Source organism: Saccopteryx leptura, chromosome 1 (assembly GCF_036850995.1).
Source record: "Saccopteryx leptura isolate mSacLep1 chromosome 1, mSacLep1_pri_phased_curated, whole genome shotgun sequence".
Taxonomy (NCBI): domain Eukaryota; kingdom Metazoa; phylum Chordata; class Mammalia; order Chiroptera; family Emballonuridae; genus Saccopteryx; species Saccopteryx leptura.
The window spans coordinates 263,884,743-263,907,890 of record NC_089503.1 but is presented as its reverse complement, the minus strand read 5'-3'; the positions used below and the strand labels follow the sequence as shown (position 1 = coordinate 263,907,890).

The following is a 23,148-nucleotide window of genomic DNA, read 5'->3' as shown; positions in this document are numbered from 1 at the left end:
AGCTCTCCCCAAGTAAAGTTATAGAAACAATACAAGGTCTTAATTAGCTAATACTCCAGAGTTTGCCAATGAACCTGTAGAACTGAGACTCCTATTGGAAAATGACATAATGAACTCAGTTCCTGTTAATCAATGAGAGACTAAGAACTCTAAAATGTTGGCTCCAACCTTAGTATTGTTCTTACACATTCCTGAGCATTCCTATCAATTTCCGAAGTCTCAATAAACAATCCTATATTGATTAAAACACTCATACTCATATTAGGAACTAAGGAAAACTGGATATATCAGGGACTGAAAACAAAAGGTAGACCAAGGACTATAAAACAAACAAATCTGCAAATAACACGTCTATAAAAAAAAAAATTTTTTTTTTACTCATCCTGTATTTGCAGATGTGCTCTTCCAAGTTCTAATTGGTTCAGATTAAAACAACTTTATAGATCAGAAAATTTTCAAAACTTTCAAGTAAGATCCCTGGCCAGGTGGCTCAATGGATAAAACATCAACCTGGCACACTGAGGTCATTAGCTTGATCTCTGGTTAGGGCATGTACGAGAGACAACTAAGTGGAATGAGTTGATGCTTTTCTCTATCTCTCTCAATGAAAAAATTAAAAAATAAAATACTTTTCAAGTAAGGATGCTATAGGACCATGTTATTTCCTATTAACTCTAAATTTCCTTGTCAGAGCTGCTCTCTCAGAATATCTCACATGACTAATTACCAAGCAAAGTAATGGCGAAAAAATATTTTGCTTACAAAAAATTGCATGTCTTATTTGAGAGAAAACAATTCAATCTGAAATAGTTTACTGATCCTTTCTATAAAACTACAGAAATTAAGAAAATTAATTATACACTGTTTTTTTAAGGTGAAAGGAGGGGAGATAGTGAGACAGACTCCCCGCATGTGCCCCAACCAGGACCCACCTGGCAACCCTGTCTATGGCCGATGCTCAATAGTACTGAGCTATTTTTAGTGCCTGAGACCAATGCTCAGATCAACAGAGCTATCCTCAGTGCCCAGGGTCACGTTCGAACCAACTGAGTCACTGAATGCAGAAGGGGAAGAGCGAGAGAAGGGGGAGAGGAAGAGGGAGAAAACCAGATGCTTGTTTCTCCTGTGTGCCTGACTGAGGATCAAACCTGGGACATCCATATGCCAAGCTGATGCTTAATTTAATCCACTGAGCCACTGGCCAGGCCCTAATTATATACTTTCAAAAAGAAAATGTTCATTCTTCCTTCTAAATAGCTAAACTATAATTCAATCCTATTAATAGGGGGAGAAAGGGGCTTGTTTCTATTAATCAATAGCAGTAGAATTTCTACTTCCTATAAGTGGCAGGAATACAAGGAAAAGAGAAAAACTTAAGTAAAAGCAACTCAATAAAACGAGGGGGCCAAAAAAGCACTGAAATTCTAGTTTAAGTGGTTAATGCTTGTCAACTCCAGTTTTCATGCCCAGTTAGTCATCCAGTGGCAATCTCACATCTCTTCCTCATTTGACCAGATCTATGTCTAATCTGACAAATATCCATCTTTTTATTCCAGGGTTCCATAAAGCCCTGTCCTCAGAAGTCAGTGCCCATATAATTTTTAGAAGGGACATTCAGGTTGAAGAGGTGACTGTGGCACTGGAGTAGGATATGGCTTGCAGGCAGAGAGGCAAACTCCCTGAGACACTCTAACCAAAAAAATTAAGATGTACAACATACACAAGTAAGGAATATCATGTAACCAAACCTGAAGCGTACAGCTCAATATATCTATATACATATGCTTACACCTGTGTAACTACCACCCAGATGGTGATACAAAACATTCCCGCTACTCCGGAAGTCCCCCGTGGCCCTTCTGTGCCACTGTTCTCCCACCAAAGGAAGTGCCATTCTGACTTCTATGACCTCCGATCAGTATACCTGGTCTTGAACATCACATAAATCAGTCAGTGTTCTTTTGGGTCTAGCTTTCTTAGTTCACCATCTTGTCTGCGAGATTTACCGTATTTTGGCATGTTATAATGTTATTTATTGCTTAGTATTCTATTGTATATATATAGCACACTTATCTAGCCGTCTATTTATTGATGGACACTTGGGTTGTTTTCTATTTGGGGCTATCATGAATAAAGCTGAGGTAAACATTCCAGTACATGCCCTTTGGTGGACACATGCACTAATTTCTCTTTGATACAACCAGGTGTGGAATTGCTGGGTTAAGGGGTAAACATGTTTTGCTCTACTGCCCAGTAAACAGTTTTCCAAACTGACAGAACCAATTTACAAGCCAGCCAGCAATGTATCTATTCTAGTTCTCCATAAACTCACCAATACTTGGTATTGTCAGAATTTTTCATTTCAATGCCCTCCTTTGTGAAGTGCCATTTAAAATCTTTTGACCATTTAAAAAATATTGATTGTTTTCATTTTATTTTCTCTTTTTTCTTCTTTTCCAAATGAGGAGGGAAGATAGACAGACTCTCACATGTACCCTGACCAGGATCCACCCAGCAACCCTCATATGGGGCCAATGCTCTGCTCACCTGGGGCCATGCTCTCAACCAAGCTATTTTTAAGCACCTGGGCAGAGGCTCCACAGAGCCACCCTCAGCAATGGGGCTGATGTGCTCCAACCAATCGAGCCATGGTTATGGGAGAGGAAGAGAGAGAGAGAGAGGGAAGGAGAGAAGGGTGAGGAGGAGGGCTGGAGAAGCAGATGGTTGCTTCTCCTGTGTGCCCTGACCAGGAATTGAACCCAGGACATCTACACACAGGGTTGATGCTCTACCACTGAGCCAACTGGGCAGGGCCTGTTTTCATTCTTCTTATTGAGTTTTAGTTCTTTATATATTACATTCTGAATACAAGTCCTTTGTCAGATGAATGTACTGCAAAAATCTTCTCCAAGTTTATGGCTTGTCTTTTCCTTTTCTTAATCATGTATTTTTGTGAATAAAAATTCTTAATTTTAATAGAATTTAATTATGTTTTTCTTTTAAGGTTAGTACTTTCTGTATTCTGTTTAAAGGCTCTATATCTACCTCAATGCCCACTCTCTATACTTTCTTTTAGGAGTTTTACCTTTTACATTTAAGTTGTAATTCATTTTGAATTAATTTTTGTATATGCAGAGGATAAAGATTCATTTTCTCATCAGATGAATATCCAATTGCTCCAGAAACATTTATTGAAGGAAGCCCCAACTTTTAAAAAATTTATTTTTAAAATTATAGCTAACATACAATATTATTATATATTAGTTTCAGGTGTACAACATAGTGATTCTACATTTATATTTATACCTTACAATGTAATCACCACCACAAGTTTAGTAACCATCTATTACCCTGCAGAGTTATCGTAATATTATGGACTATATTCCCTGTGTTGTACATTATATCCCTGTGACTTATTTTGTAATTAGAAGTTTGTCTCTTTTGTTTTTTGTATTTTTCTGAAGCTGGAAACGGGGAGAGACAGTCAGACAGACTCCCGCATGCGCCCGACTGGGATCCACCCGGCATGCCCACCAGGGGCGACGCTTTGCCCACCAGGGGGCGATGCTCTGCCCCTCCGGGGCGTCGCTCTGCCGCAACCAGAGCCACTCTAGCGCCTGGGGCAGAGGCCAAGGAGCCATCCCCAGCGCCCGGGCCATCTTTGCTCCAATGGAGCCTTGGCTGTGGGAGGGGAAGAGAGAGACAGAGAGGAAGGAGGGGAGGGGGGTGGAGAAGCAAATGGGCGCTTCTCCTATGTGCCCTGGCCAGGAATCAAACCTGGGTCCCCCGCACACCAGGCTGACGCTCTACCGCTGAGCCAACCGGCCAGGGCTAGAAGTTTGTCTCTTTCTCCCTCACCTTTTCACCCATTGCCCCATAACCATCAGCTTGCCTGTTTGTTTTGATGGATCACTTGTTTTTTGTTGTTGTTGTTGTTTTTTTTTTTTAAGATTTTATTTATTCATTTTAGAGAAGGGGGGAGAGAGGGAGGGGAGGAACAGGAAGCATCAACTCCCATATGTGCCTTGACTGGGCAAGCCCAGGGTTTTGAACCAACAACCTCAGGGTTCCAGGTCGACACTTTATCCACTGTGCCACCACAGGCCAGGCACTTGTTTTTTTTAATATTCCAAATATAAGCAAAATTATATGGTGTTTGCCATTCTCTGCCTGACTTATTTCCCATAGCATAATCCCCTCCAGGTCCACCCATGTTGTCGCAAATGGTAAGACTTCATTCTTTGTCACTGAGGAAGCTCCAGCTTCTCATTCCACAACAGGGGTTCCCAAACTACGGCCCACGGGCCACATGCGGCCCCTGAGGCCATTTATCCGGCCCCCGCTGCACTTCCCGAAGGGGCACCTCTTTCATTGATGATCAGTGAGAGGAGCACATTGACCATCTCATTAGCCAAAAGCAGGCCCATAGTTCCCATTGAAATACTGGTCAGTTTGTTGATTTAAATTTACTTGTTCTTCATTTTAAATATTGTATTTGTTCCCGTTTTGTTTTTTTTACTTTAAAATAAGATATGTGCAGTGTGCATAGGGATTTGTTCATAGTTTTTTTTATAATCCGGCCCTCCAACGGTCTGAGGGACAGTGAACTGGCCCCCTGTGTAAAAAGTTTGGGGACCCCTGTTCCACAATGACTGCTCGGTTTCTGGAGCACCCTTTCCATAAAAGCAGCACACCCATACTCACCTGTCTCAATAGTCTGCTTTCCTCCTGAGAGGACACCCAGAGGGAGTGTACCTGTAGGAGTCAGGCCCTTGAGAGTCAGCACACTCTCACTTTCTTCCCTGCAAAGGAAGATCAAAGCCCTGAGTTAATCCAGGGTGCCCACCACTCTGCAACTCAAAGGTACATAGAGATGGAGGACAGGTTCTCCTTCTCCCTACCCGTTCCTGACCCAAAGAAAGGGATGTTTTCTCTAAATATTCCAATTGTACAGAATCTGCCAGGTTTTGCTTTTCAAGTAATGACACTTATAAACCAGGTGCTGTTCTAATGCTTCCCATATGATATGACATATACCATCTCATTTAATCCTCTTCATAACCACGTAAAGCTGTTTCTATCTTTATTGCTCTTTCACAGACAAGAAAAACAGGCATAAGATCACACAGTGAAGAAGAGGGAGAGCCAGGATGTTTTCACAGGCAATCCAGCCCCAGAATGCACACTAAACCACTCCATTCACGGCATCTGAGCTGGTACCATTGAGTGTTGCCAGAACACTTCTAGTCGTTTGAACATGTTGGTCTAATTCTAATCTGCATTTGACTAATACTGAGTTCCAATTCTAAAAGAATTGGAAACCAACTTCTGATTTACTCTCAAATGCTTTTATCCCACACTGTAATGACAGACTCATCCTTACCGAAGGATTGAAAAGACCCGTGCCATCTTCCCAATGGCTCTGATTTTATTCTTGATGATCTCCTTTCGAACTGTAGTGCCTCCTTTGAGAATACAAAGAATAAGTGAGGTAAAGGAATGTGTTAACAGGTTAATTTTTTAAAGTGCAGGATGAAGTATCTTTCTAAGTAAAAAAAAAACACAACAAACTGTTATTAAAAAAAAAGAAATCAAGGCCTAAGTTTGTTTAAACAAAAATCCCAGGAAGCTTGAAGGAGCAAGAGAAAAAAATACCCCAGAAGAGAAAAAGATGAAGTAAAAAATGGAGGGGCCACATTAGCACATCTGTGAGGAAAAGGTAGGGATTTGTTGTGGTTCTGACATGTATTATAGAACACAAAGAATACAACACACACATATAAACAAAGACAGTCAATACAGCAAAGACCTCTTTTGAGAATGCTGTGGGCCACCTTAGGATGCAGGGTTTGGCCTGCAAATGGCAAGTAATGATTTGAGCAGTTGTTTTCTACAGGTAAACACAGTGCACAGCTAGCAATCCAGAATTTAGTGAGGTATACTTTCATTCTCTGACCCTCACTTACAAACTGGTGAATGATTTCCTACCATTGACAACTGTGCAGAACAAATTATGCTGAGGGGTTATGGTTTTTAACAAAGCAACATCACAAAAGTTAATACAAGATTTTTTTTTTTTGTATTTTTCTGAAGTTGGAAACAGGGAGGCAGACAGACTCCCACATGCGCCCGACCAGGATCCACCGGCATGCCCACCAGGGGGCAATGCTCTGGTTGCAACACCTGAGGCAGAGGCCATAGAGCCATCCTCAGTGCCCGGGCCAACTTTGCTCCAATGGAGCCTTGGCTGCGGGAGGGGAAGAGAGAGACAGAGAGGAAGGAGAGGAGGAGCAGATGGGCGCTTCTCCTGTGTGCCCGGGCCGGGAATCGAACACAGGACTCCTGCAAGCCAGGCCGACGCTCTACCACTGAGCCAACTGGCCAGGGCCGTTAATGCAAGATTTTATGGCCTTTTCTCACCTAAGGTTCAGGAAACAGCTCACACAGGAGAAGCCAAGATCCAGCATGCACCAGGTGACCACATTCAAAAGCCAGAAAAAGAAACATGGCCTCTTCTTCCTCACCACCCCCTCCTCCAGCTCTCAATATCCTGCAGATCATACAGCCGGCCCAGAGAACACATACACGTCAAAATAGAATGGGAGGAGGGAGAGCCTGTTTGAAATTACTCAACTACAACTAAAAAATTCTAACCAATAGAATGTAGTGAAACAGACAGCAAATATTAAGCTCTTAACACATTTTAGTCAGATACCTTTCTGATAACTTGAAATGTAGTGATCTTCAGGGAGAAGAGACACCAAGAAACAAGGAGATGAAGACAGAAATATGAGAAGAGCGATTAAGTTTGCATGGAAGAGAGGAAAAAATCAAAGTGAAATGCAATGAGGGAAGCAGGCTGTTATCTTTATCAGCTCAGAAGAGATATCCCTGGTACCACAACAGAATGTCAAATCATAGATTTCTTGTAGGTTATTTTTCCACTTCTTAAAAGTTTGTAGTTTTACATTAATTCACATCTGTTATTAGCCAACATGTTCTATCCCCACAGATCATGAAAATAAAATTAGAAAAAGGTATTATTTGTGAAACATATGACGTTGAAAACAACAAACAAAAAAGGACAGAACAGTGTACACCTCTCTTAATAAGAGCATTGCGTTTTTATTTGATGGATTTAGTATCTCCTCATATCTTTCTAGAGATAGTATAGTTTTCCCTTTTTTAAGTTTTACATTTTCTTCAGAATCTCAAGTTCATTCAAGTCGCTTTTTGCTATTTTTGTTGCTGCCTCTCTCCGAGACTCTCCTGAGATGTCTGACACCACTTGATGCTTGCTCATGATTAAGAGTGAGGGACTACATGGCTTCAGAGTAGGTGATGGGGGGTTTGTTGGCCTGGGGCCTTACGTAGAGTGACCCGAGTGGGCCTAGTTTAGGAAATTTTCTCTATCTGTATTGAGTACACATGCCTATGGTCACTAAATTCACCTTTTTTGGCAAGGTGCTGATGCCCTCAATTGTATCCCCAGTCCAGAAGTCCTTCAGGCTGTGGAAGGGGAAGAGGGAGAGAAGGGGGAGTGGGGAGAAGCAGATGGTCACTCCTCCTTTGTGCCCTGACTGGGAACTGAATCTGGATGTCCATACGCCAGGCCGATGCTCTATCCACTGAGCCACCTGCCAGGGCCCTCCTCTTCATTCTTGAAGGGTATTTCTACTAGACATAGACTCCTAAATTACCAGTTTTCTTTTATTGCTTTGAATATGTTATTATATTGTTTTCTGTTCCTACTGTTTCCATTAAGAATCTGTCAGTTTAACTTTTCTCTTTTGAAAGTACTGTAATCTTTTTTCCTGGCTGCCTAAAAATTTTTTTCTTTCAACTGAAGCACTTTTACTATGATGTGCTTGTCTAGGTATTGCTTTCATTGTACTCATTTTACTTTGGTTTACAGGGCTTCTTAATATATGATTAAATGTCCTAACAGTTTTAGAAATTTTTTATGCATTACCTCTTCAAATGATGGTTCTACCTCATTCTCTCTTTTCTTCTCTGGGGCTCCAAACACAGAGATGAAAGGCCTATTCACTGTATTCTCTGCCTCTTATGCTGTTCTTGGCATTTTACTTTTTCTCTTTGTCATTTATTGTAGATTGTTTCTTCTGACCTAGTTGATTTATTAAATACACTGTTAATTAATCTGTTGAGTTGGGGTTTTTTGTTTTGTTTTGTTTTACAGAGACAGAGTCAGAGAGAGGGATAGACAGGGACAGACAGACAGGAACAGAGAGAAATGAGAAGCATCAATCATTAGTTTTTCGTTGCGACACCTTAGTTGTTCATTGATTGTCTTCTCATATGTGCCTTGACAGCGGGCCTTCAGCAGACCGAGTCACCCCTTGCTTGAGCCAGTGACCTTGGGTCTAAGCTGGTGAGCTTTTTGCTCAAACCAGATGAGCCCGTGCTCAAGCTGGCGACCTCGGGGTCCCGAACATGGGTCCTCTACATCCCAGTCCAACACTCGATCCACTGCGCCACCGCTTGGTCAGGCTGTTGAGTTTTTCAGTGTTACTGTTTTTCACTACTAGAATTTTCATTTGGTGTTTTATCAACTCTATCACATCCCCCCTTCATAATTTATAGTTCTCTGCCAAATTTTTCAATCTCAATCTTGTCTTTTATTTTATTAAACATAGTTGGGTTTTTTTGCAGTTATTTTAAAGTTTGGTGTGATAAAGCCAGTGTCTGTGATCCTACGGTCTGTTTTTATTTTTTTGTTTCTGCTGGTTCTCATTTTGTCATCAGGTCTCCTTATACACCTAATTATTTTGGGTTGTGAGCCCTGTATTTCATGTAAAAGACTCTGTTGTAATTTAAGGTCCTCCATGATGTTATTTTCATTTAGGGAGGCTTGCTTTTCCTGGGACTACCTTATTTAAATCTCAGGAACTAAAATGACTTGAAGGTTCTATTTCCAGCTCATCCTTACTCTTATAGAGATAAAACCTCTGGGGCCCCAAACCAGTGAGCAGAAGCTCACCAGCACTCACGTCACCCTTGGTAAGCCATGAACCCCCACTTCTTCAGCTTCTACCAAGATGTCTGCTCAAGCTCTTAGCTCCCTGTTTTGAAATTCATGAGTGCCTTTAGGAGAGACATAGTCCCAAATGTTGGTCTTACCACTCTGGATTTATGTCTTTCCCCATCTCAACTTGGTAATTCTTTATTACTTTGATAGCTGAGTGCCTTTAAAGCAAAATTTAAAACTCTTTTGTCTAGCTTTTGCAGTTATCTTAAGAGGAACCTGGCAAAAGCAAGCCTCCCTAAACTAAGATACCATCATATAGGATCTTAAATTATTACAAAGTATCTTTCACATATAATATGTGGCTCACAACTAAAAATAACTATCTGCCATTACAAAGTGGAAACCTTTATTTTGTATCACTTAAATAAAACCAAAATTGTACTGTGGTTTTAGTGTGGTTTCAGGAAGAAGTGGGACTATAAATGTGTTTAATTAACCATCTTACCCTAAAAGGTTATTATTCATTTCCTTTCAAAAACCAAAAATTTAAAACACAAATCAGCTTATATCCACACACTTTATTAAAAAATGGAAATAGGAGGGTTCTATCAATTTATTTTTGCATTTAATATAATACCTAATAGATAAATGGAAATAGGAGGATTCTATCAATTTATTTTTGCATTTAATATAATACCTAATAGATTTTCCATATCAGCTCCAACAGCTCTGTATCTTTTTTCTTTTTAACTAGTGGTTGCACTTTAGAGCAGTCAATCTAACAACAAATATTTACCTGCTATTTTCACTGCACTATACTTGACTTTAGTTTAGGGCTTTACTGGTGAGCAAAAACCATTTTGTCCCAGCACTCAGGGAGTTTCTAGTCAAGTAGGGGTAAAATATATTATTAATCCTATAATAATATAAATAAAGGTAAAACTGCAGCTCTATCAAATGCTAAGGAGAAGTTAGCACCATTGATAGGAGAGGTTTAGATCTAGTCAGAAGTGTCTTCCATGAGGAAGTTGTAGGCTAAGCTGAATGGCAGCTAACCAGAAGAGAAAGGAAGGGAGCAAGGACACTTGTATAAATATATTCAGGTAAATATTTGTTGTTAGATTGACTGCTATAAAGTGCACTAGTTAAAAAGAAAAAAGAGCCTGACCAGGCAGTGGCGCAGTGGATAGAGCGTCGGACTGGGATGCGGAAGACCCAGGTTCGAGACCCCGAGCTCGCCAGCTTGAGCGCGGGCTCATCTGGTTTGAGCAAAAATCCCACCAGCTTGAACCCAAGGTCGCTGGTTCCAGCAAGGGGTTACTCGGTCTGCTGAAGGCCCACGGTCAAGGCACATATGAGAAAGCAATCAATCAACAACTAAGGTGTTGCATCGCGCAATGAAAAACTAATGATTGATGCTTCTCATCTCTCTCCGTTCCTGCTTGTCTGTCCCTGTCTATCCCTCTCTCTGACTCACTCTCTGTCTCTGTAAAAAAAAAAAGAAAAGATACAGAGCTGTTGGAGCTGATATGGAAAATCTATTAGGTATTATATTAAATGCAAAAATAAATTGATAGAATCCTCCTATTTCCATTTTTTAATAAAGTATGTGGATATAAGCTAATTTATGTTTTAAAATTTTGGTTTTTGAAAGGAAATGAATAATAACCTTTTAGGGTAAGATGGTTAATTGAACACATTTATAGTCCCACTTCTTCCTGAAACCACACTAAAACCACAGTACAATTTTGGTTTTATTTAAGTGATACAAAATAAAGGTTTCCACTTTGTAATGGCAGATAGTTATTTTTAGTTGTGAGCCACATATTATATGTGAAAGACACTTTGTAATAATTTAAGATCCTATATATATTCCATGTAGAGAATCCATCCTATGCATATATCAAAGCTGATTAACCCAGCTCTCCACTAAGGGACATTTACATTGTTTTTAAACTTTTGCTACTGTAGGTAAACTTTTACAACTAGTCTCAAATACACTTTTTGGCATAATTTTGTATGCATATACTTATAATAATAAAGTATCCTTTCTTAATACCTATAATGGAGTTCATAATCAGTTCCATTTCTACTTTGATCTGAATATAAATTTTAATAAATCTATTTCTTATGTATTTCATCTTCTACTAACTTCAATTTTTAATTCTGTTTCCATTTTTACCTGGCTGCACTTCTTACTCCAGAACTGTTGTCCCTATAGTGCTCCCCTGTCCCACACACTAGTAACGCCACTCATAAGCTATGCCCTCCTTGCTCTGCCCCATCACTGTGGGAGGGGTAGCAGAAGTGGGCAGAGCTCTCCTCTGCACTCTCCTTAGGAAGCGAGGCTTTTCCACTACCTACACAGTTTATGCTAATGGTTGAATCATTTTAGCACAGAGCTTGGAGAGAATGAGACAGTCAGAGGTTTGTGCTCAGGTGCCTCCATCTTTACAGAATCTTCTGCATTCTCAGATAAGTTAGGACCTACTTTTAAATCAAACCTCCCACAACACACTAGAAAAGAAATACTTGGCTACATATGCAACAAAATGTTACTGTATTAAAATCCCTCACAGGTCAATAAGAAGAAAAACAAACAAACATGCACATAAACCCAGTATAAAAATGGACAAAAGGTATGAATTGACAATTCACAAAAGAGAAATGAGCATGGTCAATAAACACAAGAAAAAAATGTTCATTAGTCATCATAAAAATAAAACCTAAAAAATTTTAAATACCAGACTAAAAAGAGTACAATAAACAGTAATAAGTACAACACTGTGAACCATGTGTCACACCCAAAACGTAAACTGGTACAGCCTTTCTGGAGGTTATCTGTATAAAATCTTAAGTACTAATTGACACAGATAGTCAATTTCTAGATATTTATTCTATGGAAATAATCAAATGTTATTGTTCATTTCCTAATATTGCTTTCTTTCCTTTCCTACCACAGATCAACGTCTGACACATGTGCTGCTTGCCTTCCTTCCACTAGAATACCAACCGACTGGAAGCAAGCTCCTACACAGTACTTGACACACATCAAGCATGTAACAAATGTTGGTTGTCAACAGAACGCGCAAAGGTTCACCTGTAAAAGTTCAAAACTGTGGGCTTAAAAAAATGTTGGAAAAAGAACCCCAATATCCAACAGCAGAAGGCTGGTTAAATAATAATTGACACGGACAACTATCTAACCATTAAAATTTAGTCTATAAAAAAAATAAATGTCATAAACCATCATATGATGTCATTTTTGTTAAAAAGAAAAAAGAGTAAACAAAAATATATATAAAGATGGCCCTGGCCGGTTGGCTCAGTGGTAAGAGCGTCAGCCTGGCATGCGGGAGTCCCGGGTTCGATTCCCGGCCAGGGCACACAGGAGAGGCACCCATCTGCTTCTCTGCCCCTCCCCCTCTCCTTCCTCTCTCTCTCTCTTCCCCTCCTGCAGCCAAGGCTCCATTGGAGCAAAGTTGGCCCGGGTGCTCAGGATGGCTCTGTGGCCTCTGCCTCAGGTACTAGAATGGCTCTGATTGCGACAGAGCGACACCCCAAGATGGGCAGAGCATCACCCCCTGGTGGGCGTGCCGGGTGGATCCCAGTCGGGTGCATGTGGGAGTCTGTCTGCCACCCAGTTTCCAACTTCAGAGAAATACAAAAAAGGGAAAAAAAAAAATATATATATATATATATAAAGATAAAAGCTAGCACAGCACATGCACCAAGATGTCATCAGTAGACATCTATGAAATGATAGGATTGTGGCTGACTTTATTTTTCCTTATTATGACTTCCTGTAGTTTTTAATTATTATTTTTTAACTGAATGCAATTCTTTTTTAATGAGAAAAAAATTCTTCAAAATAAATTAACCCCAAAACTTCTTCATTTCTAGTTCAAATCAGGAAAAGACAAGTTTACCTTCAATTTCTTCTTCGGAAATCAATTCATCATCAGAGCATATGTTGAGAATGTTAACCAGCATCTCTGTGACTATAAGATGAAACAAAATAGCCTCAAACTTAAACAATTTATAAGGCACTTTCTCCAAAATTATGTGGATATCTAAATAAACATACTTGTTAAATAAACAGATGAAAATGACTTGCCATTAGGCTATGAAGAGTAGCTACAGAGTAGCCTTATCCATAGACCTTCCAGTTCATATGACATTTGGGGAAGATTCTTCTGCATAATTACTTGATGTCATTAGATTCTGGATTCTGATCCAATCCTTCCTTCACTGATATGCACTTGAAAAGGCTTCTTCCCATTCTGCAGACCAGTTAAGCTACCATGTCCAACAGGCTTATTTTATATTTGCATAGCTAATTGGCACACAAATAAAATTCTAAGAACAATATTTCCTATTTAAATCTCTTTATCACTGAAGAAATCACTGAAGGAAGGGTATAATGACATGTTAATTCCACATTTTGGTCACAGTAGGACAGCAACTTTAAGTTGATATTTAGAACAAGAAAAGCATAATCAACTAAAATAATAATTTTAAAATGAATTAAGTGCCATTTTAAAATTGTTATTAAAAAATAAAAGAAAATTAGAAAACATTTCTGATAACTTTTAAAAAGCATTTCTGAAGCACCGGGAGCTTACGCTAATATAAAGAGGTACTCCATGCACTAGGCAAGGCAATGGATAGTCCAGATGCTTTATAGTTCTCTTACCTTTTTCCCCAACGAAAGGCAAAGACCACGTGAAAACATCCATAAAGTTTGGAAGCCAGTAGGGGTGTGGAGAACAGTTAAACTGCCTGATATTCATGACATTATTTTCGTATTTTAACACAGCAGCTGAAAAGGTAAAAAGCAAAACAAAATCTGACACAGAGGAACATGACATGGTAACTGGTGTGATTTGCACAGTTGTATACTTACTACACAGAATTCAGGAACTTACTTTCCATTTGTAAATTCAGGACTCTGTATTTAAGGGCAGATGGAAAAATCTTAAAGCATTTTAGATATAGTTCATCCTTTTAAGAATTATCCCAAGGAACAAAGTTACCTGAAGAGGTCATATTTAAAAAGTACAAAAGAACCTGAACTCTTGATGCTTCAGAGTCACACATTAACTATAGAAATCTCAAGTACTCCTGAGAAAAATTTGTCATAATTTCCCTCCCCTTTATATGCTAAATAGTTACAACTATAACTAACTCTACTTTGAGGGCAAACATTTCTCATTACATAGATAGTCTGTTTTGCTAGTCATTAGCCAGAGCCAAAGATTTTTTAAACTCTTTGGGAGATAAAAATATAGCAGTTATCTACAGATAGTAAACCTGGAGAAATTTACAAGGTTCAAAAGTAGCTAAAATAATTTCTACAATATACTAGATAAAAAATGCCCATCTCTCCTAAATAAAGTCAGTTTATTGCTAGACTATAAGTGTTTTTAATATTAACTAGTTCATAAATTTGTACATATACTTTGGTACAAAACTTATTTTCTTTATATTTGAAGAGTTTCAATATCCAGTTCCTTCGTTTTCATCATCAGCAATGCAATGTTGTTTGTATCATTCTCTTAATTATTCTTACTATAATAATAAACAGAATAGGGTATAATAACAGCTCTCTAGAAATGATAGAGGTCATCTGGTTCCCGTTTCCTTGCTTATCATAGAATAGCCTAGTGTTCTCAAATTTAAATTATTGAATGTCTTAAAAGTATATCACGAATTTTATTTATTTATTTTAAATTATTTATTTATTTATTTATTTATTTTTTACAGAGACAGAGAGTGAGTCAGAGAGAGGGATAGACAGGGACAGACAGACAGGAATGGAGAGAGGTGAGAAGCATCAATCATTAGTTTTTCATTGCGCGTTGCAACACCTTAGTTGTTCATTGATTGCTTTCTCATATGTGCCTTGACCATGGGCCTTCAGCAGACCGAGTAACCCCTTGTTGGACCCAGAGACCTTCAGTTCAAGCTGGTAGGCTTTTGCTCAAACCAGATGAGCCCACGCTCAAGCTGGCGACCTCGGGGTGTCAAACCTGGGTCCTCTGCATCCCAGTCCGACGCTCTATCCACTGCGCCACCGCCTGGTCAGGCAGTATACCACGAATTCTAAAGAAAAATACATAAAAATAGAATCTCTAGCTCTTAGAAATCTAACACTGACCACAACGTAAATGTTCCATTATTTTCATGCATAATTCCCTCAATCTACATTGGAAAAGACATGGGAGGTAGGTTTCAACAGTGGATGATTAAAATTAGAGCTTAAAAACTGCTTTGGGGTAAAATAAGGGATGGTGGTGCAGTGGAGAGAGCACTGACCTGGGTCACAGAGATCCCAGGTTCAAAAGCCTGAAGTCGCCAGCTTAAGCACGGGATCACATAATCCCATGGTAACTGGCTTGAGCCCAAGTTGCTGGCTTGAGCAAGGGGTCAGTAGCTCAGCTGTAGCCCCCCCCCCCCCCCCGTCAAGGCACATATGAGAAAGCAATCAATTAACAACTAAGGAACCACAATGAAGAATTGATGCTTCTCATCTCTCTCCCTTCCTGTCTGTCTGTTCCTATCTGTCCCCCTCTCTGTCATAAAAATAAATAAGTTAATTAATTAAAAAAAAAAGTTTCCTAAAGTAATATTCAAGAACAAAATCAGAAAGGGCCAAAAAGTAAACTGGCAGTTAGTAAAGTGGTTGCTGATTCAGGTGACCTATTTCAGCTTAGCACATGATAATCCACTGGGCAATCAACAGTAAGGTTTGAAAAGGGAGTGAGAAGGGAAAATCTTCACAAATATGAGAACTGGAACCACGAAGTGTCCTTGAAGAAGTTTAACAACCAATGCACACGATTCATAAGGGAGGAGACAGGAACAAAACCAAACTGTAACGTACTGGAAATATTAAGGGAAAAATAAGAAAAAATGGAATTGGGGATAAGCAGAGCATTGTAGGACAGCTGGGACTCAGAAAAGGATGACAAGAAGTAAAAAGGAAACATAAGGCTGGGAAAGAACTTAAGTTAAAAAAAATACTTTTTAAAAATGGACAGCAAGCCTGACCAGGTGGTGGCGCAGTGGATAGAACGTCAGACTGGGGTATGGAGGACCCAGGTTTGAGACCCCCATGGTCGCCAGGTTGAGTGCAGGCTCATCTGGTTTGAGCAAAGCTCACCAGCTTGGACCCAAGGTCACTGGCTTGAGCAAGGGGTTACTTGGTCTACTGTAGCCTCCGGTCAAGGCACATATGAGAAAGCAATCAATGAACAACTAAGGTGTTACAACGAAAAACTAATGATTGATGCTTCTCATCTCTCTCCGTTCCTGTCTGTCCCTATCTATCCCTCTCTCTGACTCTCTGTCTCTGTAAAAAAAAAAAAAAGGACAGCAAGTCATTGAAGGATATATTGGGATGAATGATCCAAATCTGATTTAAATGTGCCATTTCATAGTTTACTTTTAAATAAACAGTAAGCATACTGTGGACCCCTTTATAAAATTTCTCTGCCTGACTGCATATACAAAGTTTGACTATAAAGTAATGAGATTTAGGAAACCACCATCTAACAAACACATCAGATGAGCATGCTACTTTGATGTAATTTCACTATAATACAATCACAGTAAGGACCTGGCCGGTTGGCTCAGCGGTAGAGCGTCGGCCTAGCGTGCGGAGGACCCGGGTTCGATTCCCGGCCAGGGCACACAGGAGAAGCGCCCATTTGCTTCTCCACCCCTCCGCCGCACTTTCCTCTCTGTCTCTCTCTTCCCCTCCTGCAGCCAAGGCTCCATTGGAGCAAAGATGGCCCGGGCGCTGGGGATGGCTCTGTGGCCTCTGCCTCAGGCACTAGAGTGGCTCTGGTCGCAACATGGTGACGCCCAGGATGGGCAAAGCATCGCCCCCTGGTGGGCAGAGCATCGCCCCTGGTGGGCGTGCCGGGTGGATCCCGGTCGGGCGCATGCGGGAGTCTGTCTGACTGTCTCTCCCTGTTTCCAGCTTCAGAAAAATGAAAAAAAAAAAAAAATACAATCACAGTAAAATGTTATAGTATTATAGCAAGTTACAGTTTGATGATTTTAATTTCATTTTTATTATTCTAACCTATCCTTAACAATCCTATATGACAGGTATTTTAAAGATAAACTGAGGCTCAGGGAAGTGCTTCTAAATGTGACGTAAACTTAAACGCAAAGTGAAGTATCTTGTTAACTGAAAATTTCAAGTGGCGCAGGACTGCCTAGGATTTTTACCTCCCAGCTCCGTGCCCTTTCCGTATGCCGTGCTGCCTTCACGGCATACTTCACCCAAACATGCTGCCATTACTCAAAACGGTTTTGAAACTCCTCTTCTGGAACTGCCTCCAGAGTCACTGCGTAAGCAACACAAGGAAAGCCAGTCTCATTACCTTATAATCATACCTTGTTTCTGACCCCAGATGGTATCGGCCAGTGTGATCACTTACCTCATTTATCCGTCATCACTCCAAATGACTTTTGGTTGTTCCAAAAATCAAATCCTCCCTCAGGGGATGAAGATTTCCCATCATTGTGGATATTATAAAAAAAATGTGTTGCAGACTCTGGAGGCAATGTCAAAAGAGGAGTTCCAAACAATGTCTTAAACAATGGAGCATTGTTGGAACCAGTGCACAGACTCCCAAGGTCACTACTTTAAAGGGATAATACTCACTTGGATATATACATTCTGGCAAGTTTGTTTAAAAGTTCTGTTATTTTAGGGTCATACTTTATAAACAACAAAAAAGTTACAGAGGCATGAAGTTTTTAGGTGAACCACTGCCCTGATACAAAAGTTAGAAACTCTGACTAATAAAGTTAAAAATTTTTTTAAAGAATAGAAGAATAAAGTCTTAGAAGTAGAATTTCTGCACTGAAAGGCACCCATAGATCTAATCCTTTTTTTTTTTTCTATATGGGAAATTGAAATTTAGTGAGTACGTGACTTACCTTACCACATACAATTAGTTTGTGGAAGGGCTTGGACTAAAATGAATATTTCTTTCCCTTTTTGTACAGTATTCATTCTACTTGTCCCATTCTTCAACAAGAACAAAGATAGCTTAATAATTCAAACATTAAAACACCAAATGGTGATAATTGTTTGAGGTATTGTTATAAAAAAATTAAATTCACTAAAGCCAATAATTAGTGTTGATAGTTCTAACTTGAACCTGAAATAATTTATTCTTCTTATATTTTGATTCAGTAGTACAAATCAGACCAATTAGGACCACTATTTATATAGTACTCATAAACAGCTCAATAATCCTTAGAGATGAAAAGCAAGCAGTAGCCTAAATTCTGAGTTTCTTGGCCTTTATTTCAATTAAAATCTCTTTTTTCCTTATTTAAAATTTATATATTAAAAAATATAATACACATACATATGGTTAAACTAGAGCTCAAATTTACTCACAAATTCATATGCAAACATCACTGGACTCCTTTACCTTTATTGTTATAGACATCTAGGTAATTGGGGGCAGAGAAAATTGTAATGAGTGATGGAAAGCCTGTTGTTTGGCTCTTCCTGTACATTCGATACCTGGAAGAAAGACAACAGCCTGTCTGTCTTGATATTAACAGTAAAAACTCTGCAGTAATATTGGGTACAGTTTTAGTATAACTTACCCAGCATCTTGGGCTTCATGGGCTCTGATTATTGATAACAAATTATTATTCTGCAAAAATTCACAAACTGCAGGGTAACTGAAAAAGCAAATAGAAAACATAAATGCAAAATTAAAACAACTGATTTTTAATAGAAGGAAGGGAATAACTTGGAATGACATGATTTTGTTTTGAAACTGTAAGTTTTACATACCACTGAACTTTTATTAACAGATTAGCAATCATCACTCTGTTTTTACATTTCACTACTATACCTCATTCTTGATCAAATATGCAGATAACAGACAACATAGAACAGAAACAGAGTTCTCCCCCTTTAATATTTTTGTCTTAACCCTTAACCATAATAACACGCCAAAACTTTTCTTGTTATCTTGATATTTAAAAAAGCAGCACAGCCTGACCTGTGGTGGTGCAGTGGATTAAGTGTCAACCTGGAATGCTGATGTCATCAGTTCAAAACCCCAGGCTTGCCCATCAGTTCAAAACTCAAGGCACATAAAGAAGCAACTACTATGAGTTGATGCTTCCTGCTCTTCTTCTATCCCCATCCTCTCTCTAAAATCAATCAATAAAATCTTTTTTAAAAAATAGCATAGTTGTATGTGTGTATATGCTCAGAGGTGTTAAAAACTGAACATGCAATTTTCAAACTGTCAAATTGTTATAAAAATTAAAGAACCTACTACTTATAGCTTCACAGGTAATATTTATAACAAAATAATACTATGCTGTAATATTTTAAGTATAAATGCAAATACTGTACCTATATTATACCCAAGCTTATTCTAATGAAAGGTATGGTATTGGCATCTACTGCTAATTCCTTTAATATTATTTTCTTTCTGAATAACAAATATGTGGTAAGAAAAACTAGAGAATACAATTTTTTTTTTGTGACAGACAGAGAGAGTCAGAGAAAGCAACAGATAGGGATAGACAGGAAAGGAGAGAGATGAGAAGCATCAACTCTTCCTTGCGGCACCTTAGTTGTTCATTGATTGCTTTCTCATATGTGCCTTGACTGGAGGGCTACAGCAGACTAACCCCTTGCTCGAGCCAGCGACTTTGGGCTCAAGCTGGTGCGCTTTGCTCAAACCAGATGAGCCCGCCCACGCTCAGGCTGGCAACCTTGGGGTCTCGAACCTGGGTTCTCCACGTCCCAGTTCGACGCTCTACATATTTTTGACTCATGAATTCACAGCCAACAACACTGTAACTCATGCCTGAACCAAGCTCCTAGAATATACCAGTATTTCTCTATAGGGCAAATCATAGCCTTCTTGCACTTAGAAACAATAGACACAGCACCTTAGTACTATGCTTAGAGACATTTTAAACAGTGAAATAACCAACAAAAAATGTGAAAACTGTTACACTAGACCACAGAAAGTATACCTGCTTGGGGGGGGGGGGGGCGGAGTAAGTGGGAGGGATTGAGCAAAAAAGAAAAAACAAGAGCTTTCACTAATAGACGTGGACAACAGTGTGGTGACTGCCACACTGGGGGAGGAGCAGGGGAGGTGGAGGAGAGGATAGAGGGGATCAACAGTGATGGACAGAGACTTGACTTGGGGTGGTGAATACACAAATACAGATGATGTGTTATGGAACTGTGCACCTGAAACCAGTATAATTTTGCTAACCTGTGTGAATGACTGTGACAGTGTTATAAGTACTGATTTGGAGTTACACATAAATCTCAGCAAATAGGAAAATTTGCAAATTAGAATGTGTGAATAATGAAGATCAACTCTATAACCAGAGGGTTATGAGTTAGACATAGAACTTCTGGATTAAAGGCCACAGGCACGTATAATTGAGAGATACTGCCAAGGTGACCCCCATAAAAACTGGACGGATTTTTACTGTGTTAACAGTAAGTATTTTAAGCAATGTAAAGAAAAATAAAATTTAAGTGATTTCATCATATTAGTCACTGCTACAGTTGGACAAACAATGAAAAAAGGCTGCTTAAAAAATGTTAAAACTATGGTAAAATTTAGGCTTCTTATTTTTATATGTGGATTTCATTTAATAAATGCATTATATAGGCAATTAACATTTTCAGGGAGCTAAATACATGCATTATTTGTCATAATAAAACATTGGGATTAAAAATTTAGACTTCAAACTTCCCTATATCCCTTTCTCTGGAAGCACAATGAAGCCATACACAATGAAAGAGTATATCTTTGATTTAAGACAACAGCCAACTTCCAGGAAATGTCCTGAGTTCACAGTATCCTGTTCTTTTTATATCTCTGTCAACATCAGTGGTTCCAAAGGCTGGAGGGTGTTTTAAAAAAATAATAACAGGATTCTCCTGTGTCAGACCTATTGAATCGAAATGTCTGGGAAATCTTTATTTTTAAAAGAATCTACATATGATGTTCGGTATATTACAACTTATTAGGGCATAATACTTAATAAATACTAAAAACAAAAAAAACAAGAGTTTTCTCCCTTCTATTAATCAAAAATTTAAACAGAAGCCTTATACTCCATGAATTCATGATAAAAGTACTTGAGCACAATTTAATTACGCCCTTTGCCGTTTCCTCCCCCAGCTCACCTGTAGAAGTAAGAGCACCCACGGACGGTGTTGTGAGTGTAGTGTTCCAGGGTCTTCTCACTGCCATAGTCCTCTGAGGGGTCAGCCCACAGCATGTCACACACGGGCCCGAAGGCCGGCGGCTCCTTAAACCTGTCTAACTGGAGAACAAGCAAAGGCCAAGAGAAGAAAAATCATGAAAGCAAAAGAGCTTTTAAAAACAGGTATGAGTCTGCCTGACCAGGCGGTGGTGCAGTGGATAAAGCGTTGGACTGGGATGCGGAGGACACAGGTTTGAGACCCCGAGGTTGCCAGCTTGAGCACAGGCTCATCTGGTTTGAGCAAAGCTCACCAGCTTGGACCAAGGTCACTGGCTTGAGCAAGGGGTTACTCGGTATGCTGAAGGCCCGTGGTCAAGGCACATATGTGAAAGCAATCAATGAACAACTAAGGTGTCGCAACGAAAAACTAATGATTGATGCTTCTCATCTCTCTTTCTTTGTTCCTGTCTGTCTGTCCCTGTCTATCCCTCTCTGACTCTGTGTCTGTAAAAAAAAAAAAAAGAAAGTAAACAGGTATGGATCCAAAAACACCAAAAACAAAAACAAAAAACCTTCTACCCACAAAAATAAGGAAATAAGCCCCTAAAAATATTTCCTGCAAGAAAATAAACATTTAACAAATTTCGATACATAATTTTTTATCATTTTTTATAATACAGAGTGGGGCAAAAGTAGGTTTCCAGTTGTTTGTATGGAAAATAATACAATAATTAATAAATAATAATACAAGAATAAACTGGCCCTGGCCGGTTGGCTCAACGGTAGAGCGTCGGCCTGGCATGCGGGGGACCCAGGTTCGATTCCCAGCCAGGGCACATAGGAGAAGCGCCCATTTGCTTCTCCACCCCCCCCTCCTTCCTCTCTGTCTCTCTCTTCCCCTCCCACAGCCAAGGCTTCATTGGAGCAAAGATGGCCCGGGTGCTGGGGATGGCTCCTTGGCCTCTGCCCCAGGCGCTAGAGTGGCTCTGGTCGCAGCAGAGCGAGGCCCCGGAGGGGCAGAGCATCGCCCCCTGGTGGGCAGAGCATCACCCCCTGGTGGGCATGCTGGGTGGATCCCGGTTGGGCGCATGCAGGAGTCTGTCTGACTGTCTCTCCCCGTTTCCAGCTTCAGAAATTAAAAAAAAATAAAATAAACTGTTTCACATACTAACAGCTGTAAACCTACTTTTGCTGCACCCTTTGTATTTTTTTTATAAATAGCCCTATAATCTAACCATTTTGTGGAGAAGGACCCCCTTACATTTTTTTTAAGTGAGAGGAGGGGGAGATACATAGACTGCAGCATGTGCCCTGACCAGGATCCACCTGGCGACCCCCATCTAGGGCTGATGCTCTGCCCATCTAGAGCCAATGCTAGCAACTGAGCTATTTTTAGCACCTGAAGCAGAGGCTCCATGGAGCCATCCCCAGCGCCTAGGACCAATGCGCTCGAACCAATAGAGCCATGGCTGCGGGAAAGGAATAGGGAGAGAGAGGGAGAAGCAGAGAGAGAAAAAGAGAAGGGAGAGAAAGAGAGAGAGGAGGGGCAGAGGGAAGAAACAGATGGTTGCCTCTTTTGTGTGCCCTGACCAGAAATCGAACCTGGAACTTTCACATACCATGTTGATGTGCTACCACTGAGACAACTGGCCAGGGCCATACATTCTAATCTTATAGGTAGTATATACTCATTTAATTCAAATGGGAAATCAACCACTATAGAGATATACTCTTACTTAGAAAGACTGCGAGAAGTCCATTTTAACTACCTAGGTGAGCCAATGTTATCATGAGGTCAGGAAGGGTTTTACAATGGTTCTGTTCATTGTTTACCTCATTCCAATGGAGACTGCTTTCTTTTAAAGTATGCTAGTTTTATTTTATAGAGGGCTTTCATCCTTCTATGCAGTGGAGACATTTCA

The 23,148-nt window shown here is 39.7% G+C and overlaps 1 protein-coding gene across 4 annotated transcripts in view; it reads right to left on the bottom strand.

Annotated features, from left to right (window-relative positions):
- The window catches only part of PPP3CC (protein phosphatase 3 catalytic subunit gamma), a 78,444-nt gene that overhangs the window by 5,798 nt on the left and 49,498 nt on the right, over positions 1–23,148 (bottom strand). For 2 of the 4 annotated variants that reach the window (XM_066351530.1, XM_066351548.1), the window contains exons 6-13: positions 21,207–21,346; positions 18,632–18,709; positions 18,451–18,545; positions 13,686–13,811; positions 12,919–12,990; positions 6,716–6,742; positions 5,384–5,465; positions 4,705–4,802 (exon numbers count right to left, since the gene is read on the bottom strand). In XM_066351530.1, coding sequence (XP_066207627.1) covers positions 4,705–4,802; positions 5,384–5,465; positions 6,716–6,742; positions 12,919–12,990; positions 13,686–13,811; positions 18,451–18,545; positions 18,632–18,709; positions 21,207–21,346 — 718 coding nt within the window. The remainder of the gene's footprint in view (positions 1–4,704; positions 4,803–5,383; positions 5,466–6,715; positions 6,743–12,918; positions 12,991–13,685; positions 13,812–18,450; positions 18,546–18,631; positions 18,710–21,206; positions 21,347–23,148) is intronic. The other 2 variants (XM_066351541.1, XM_066351556.1) reach the window with 1 other exon arrangement.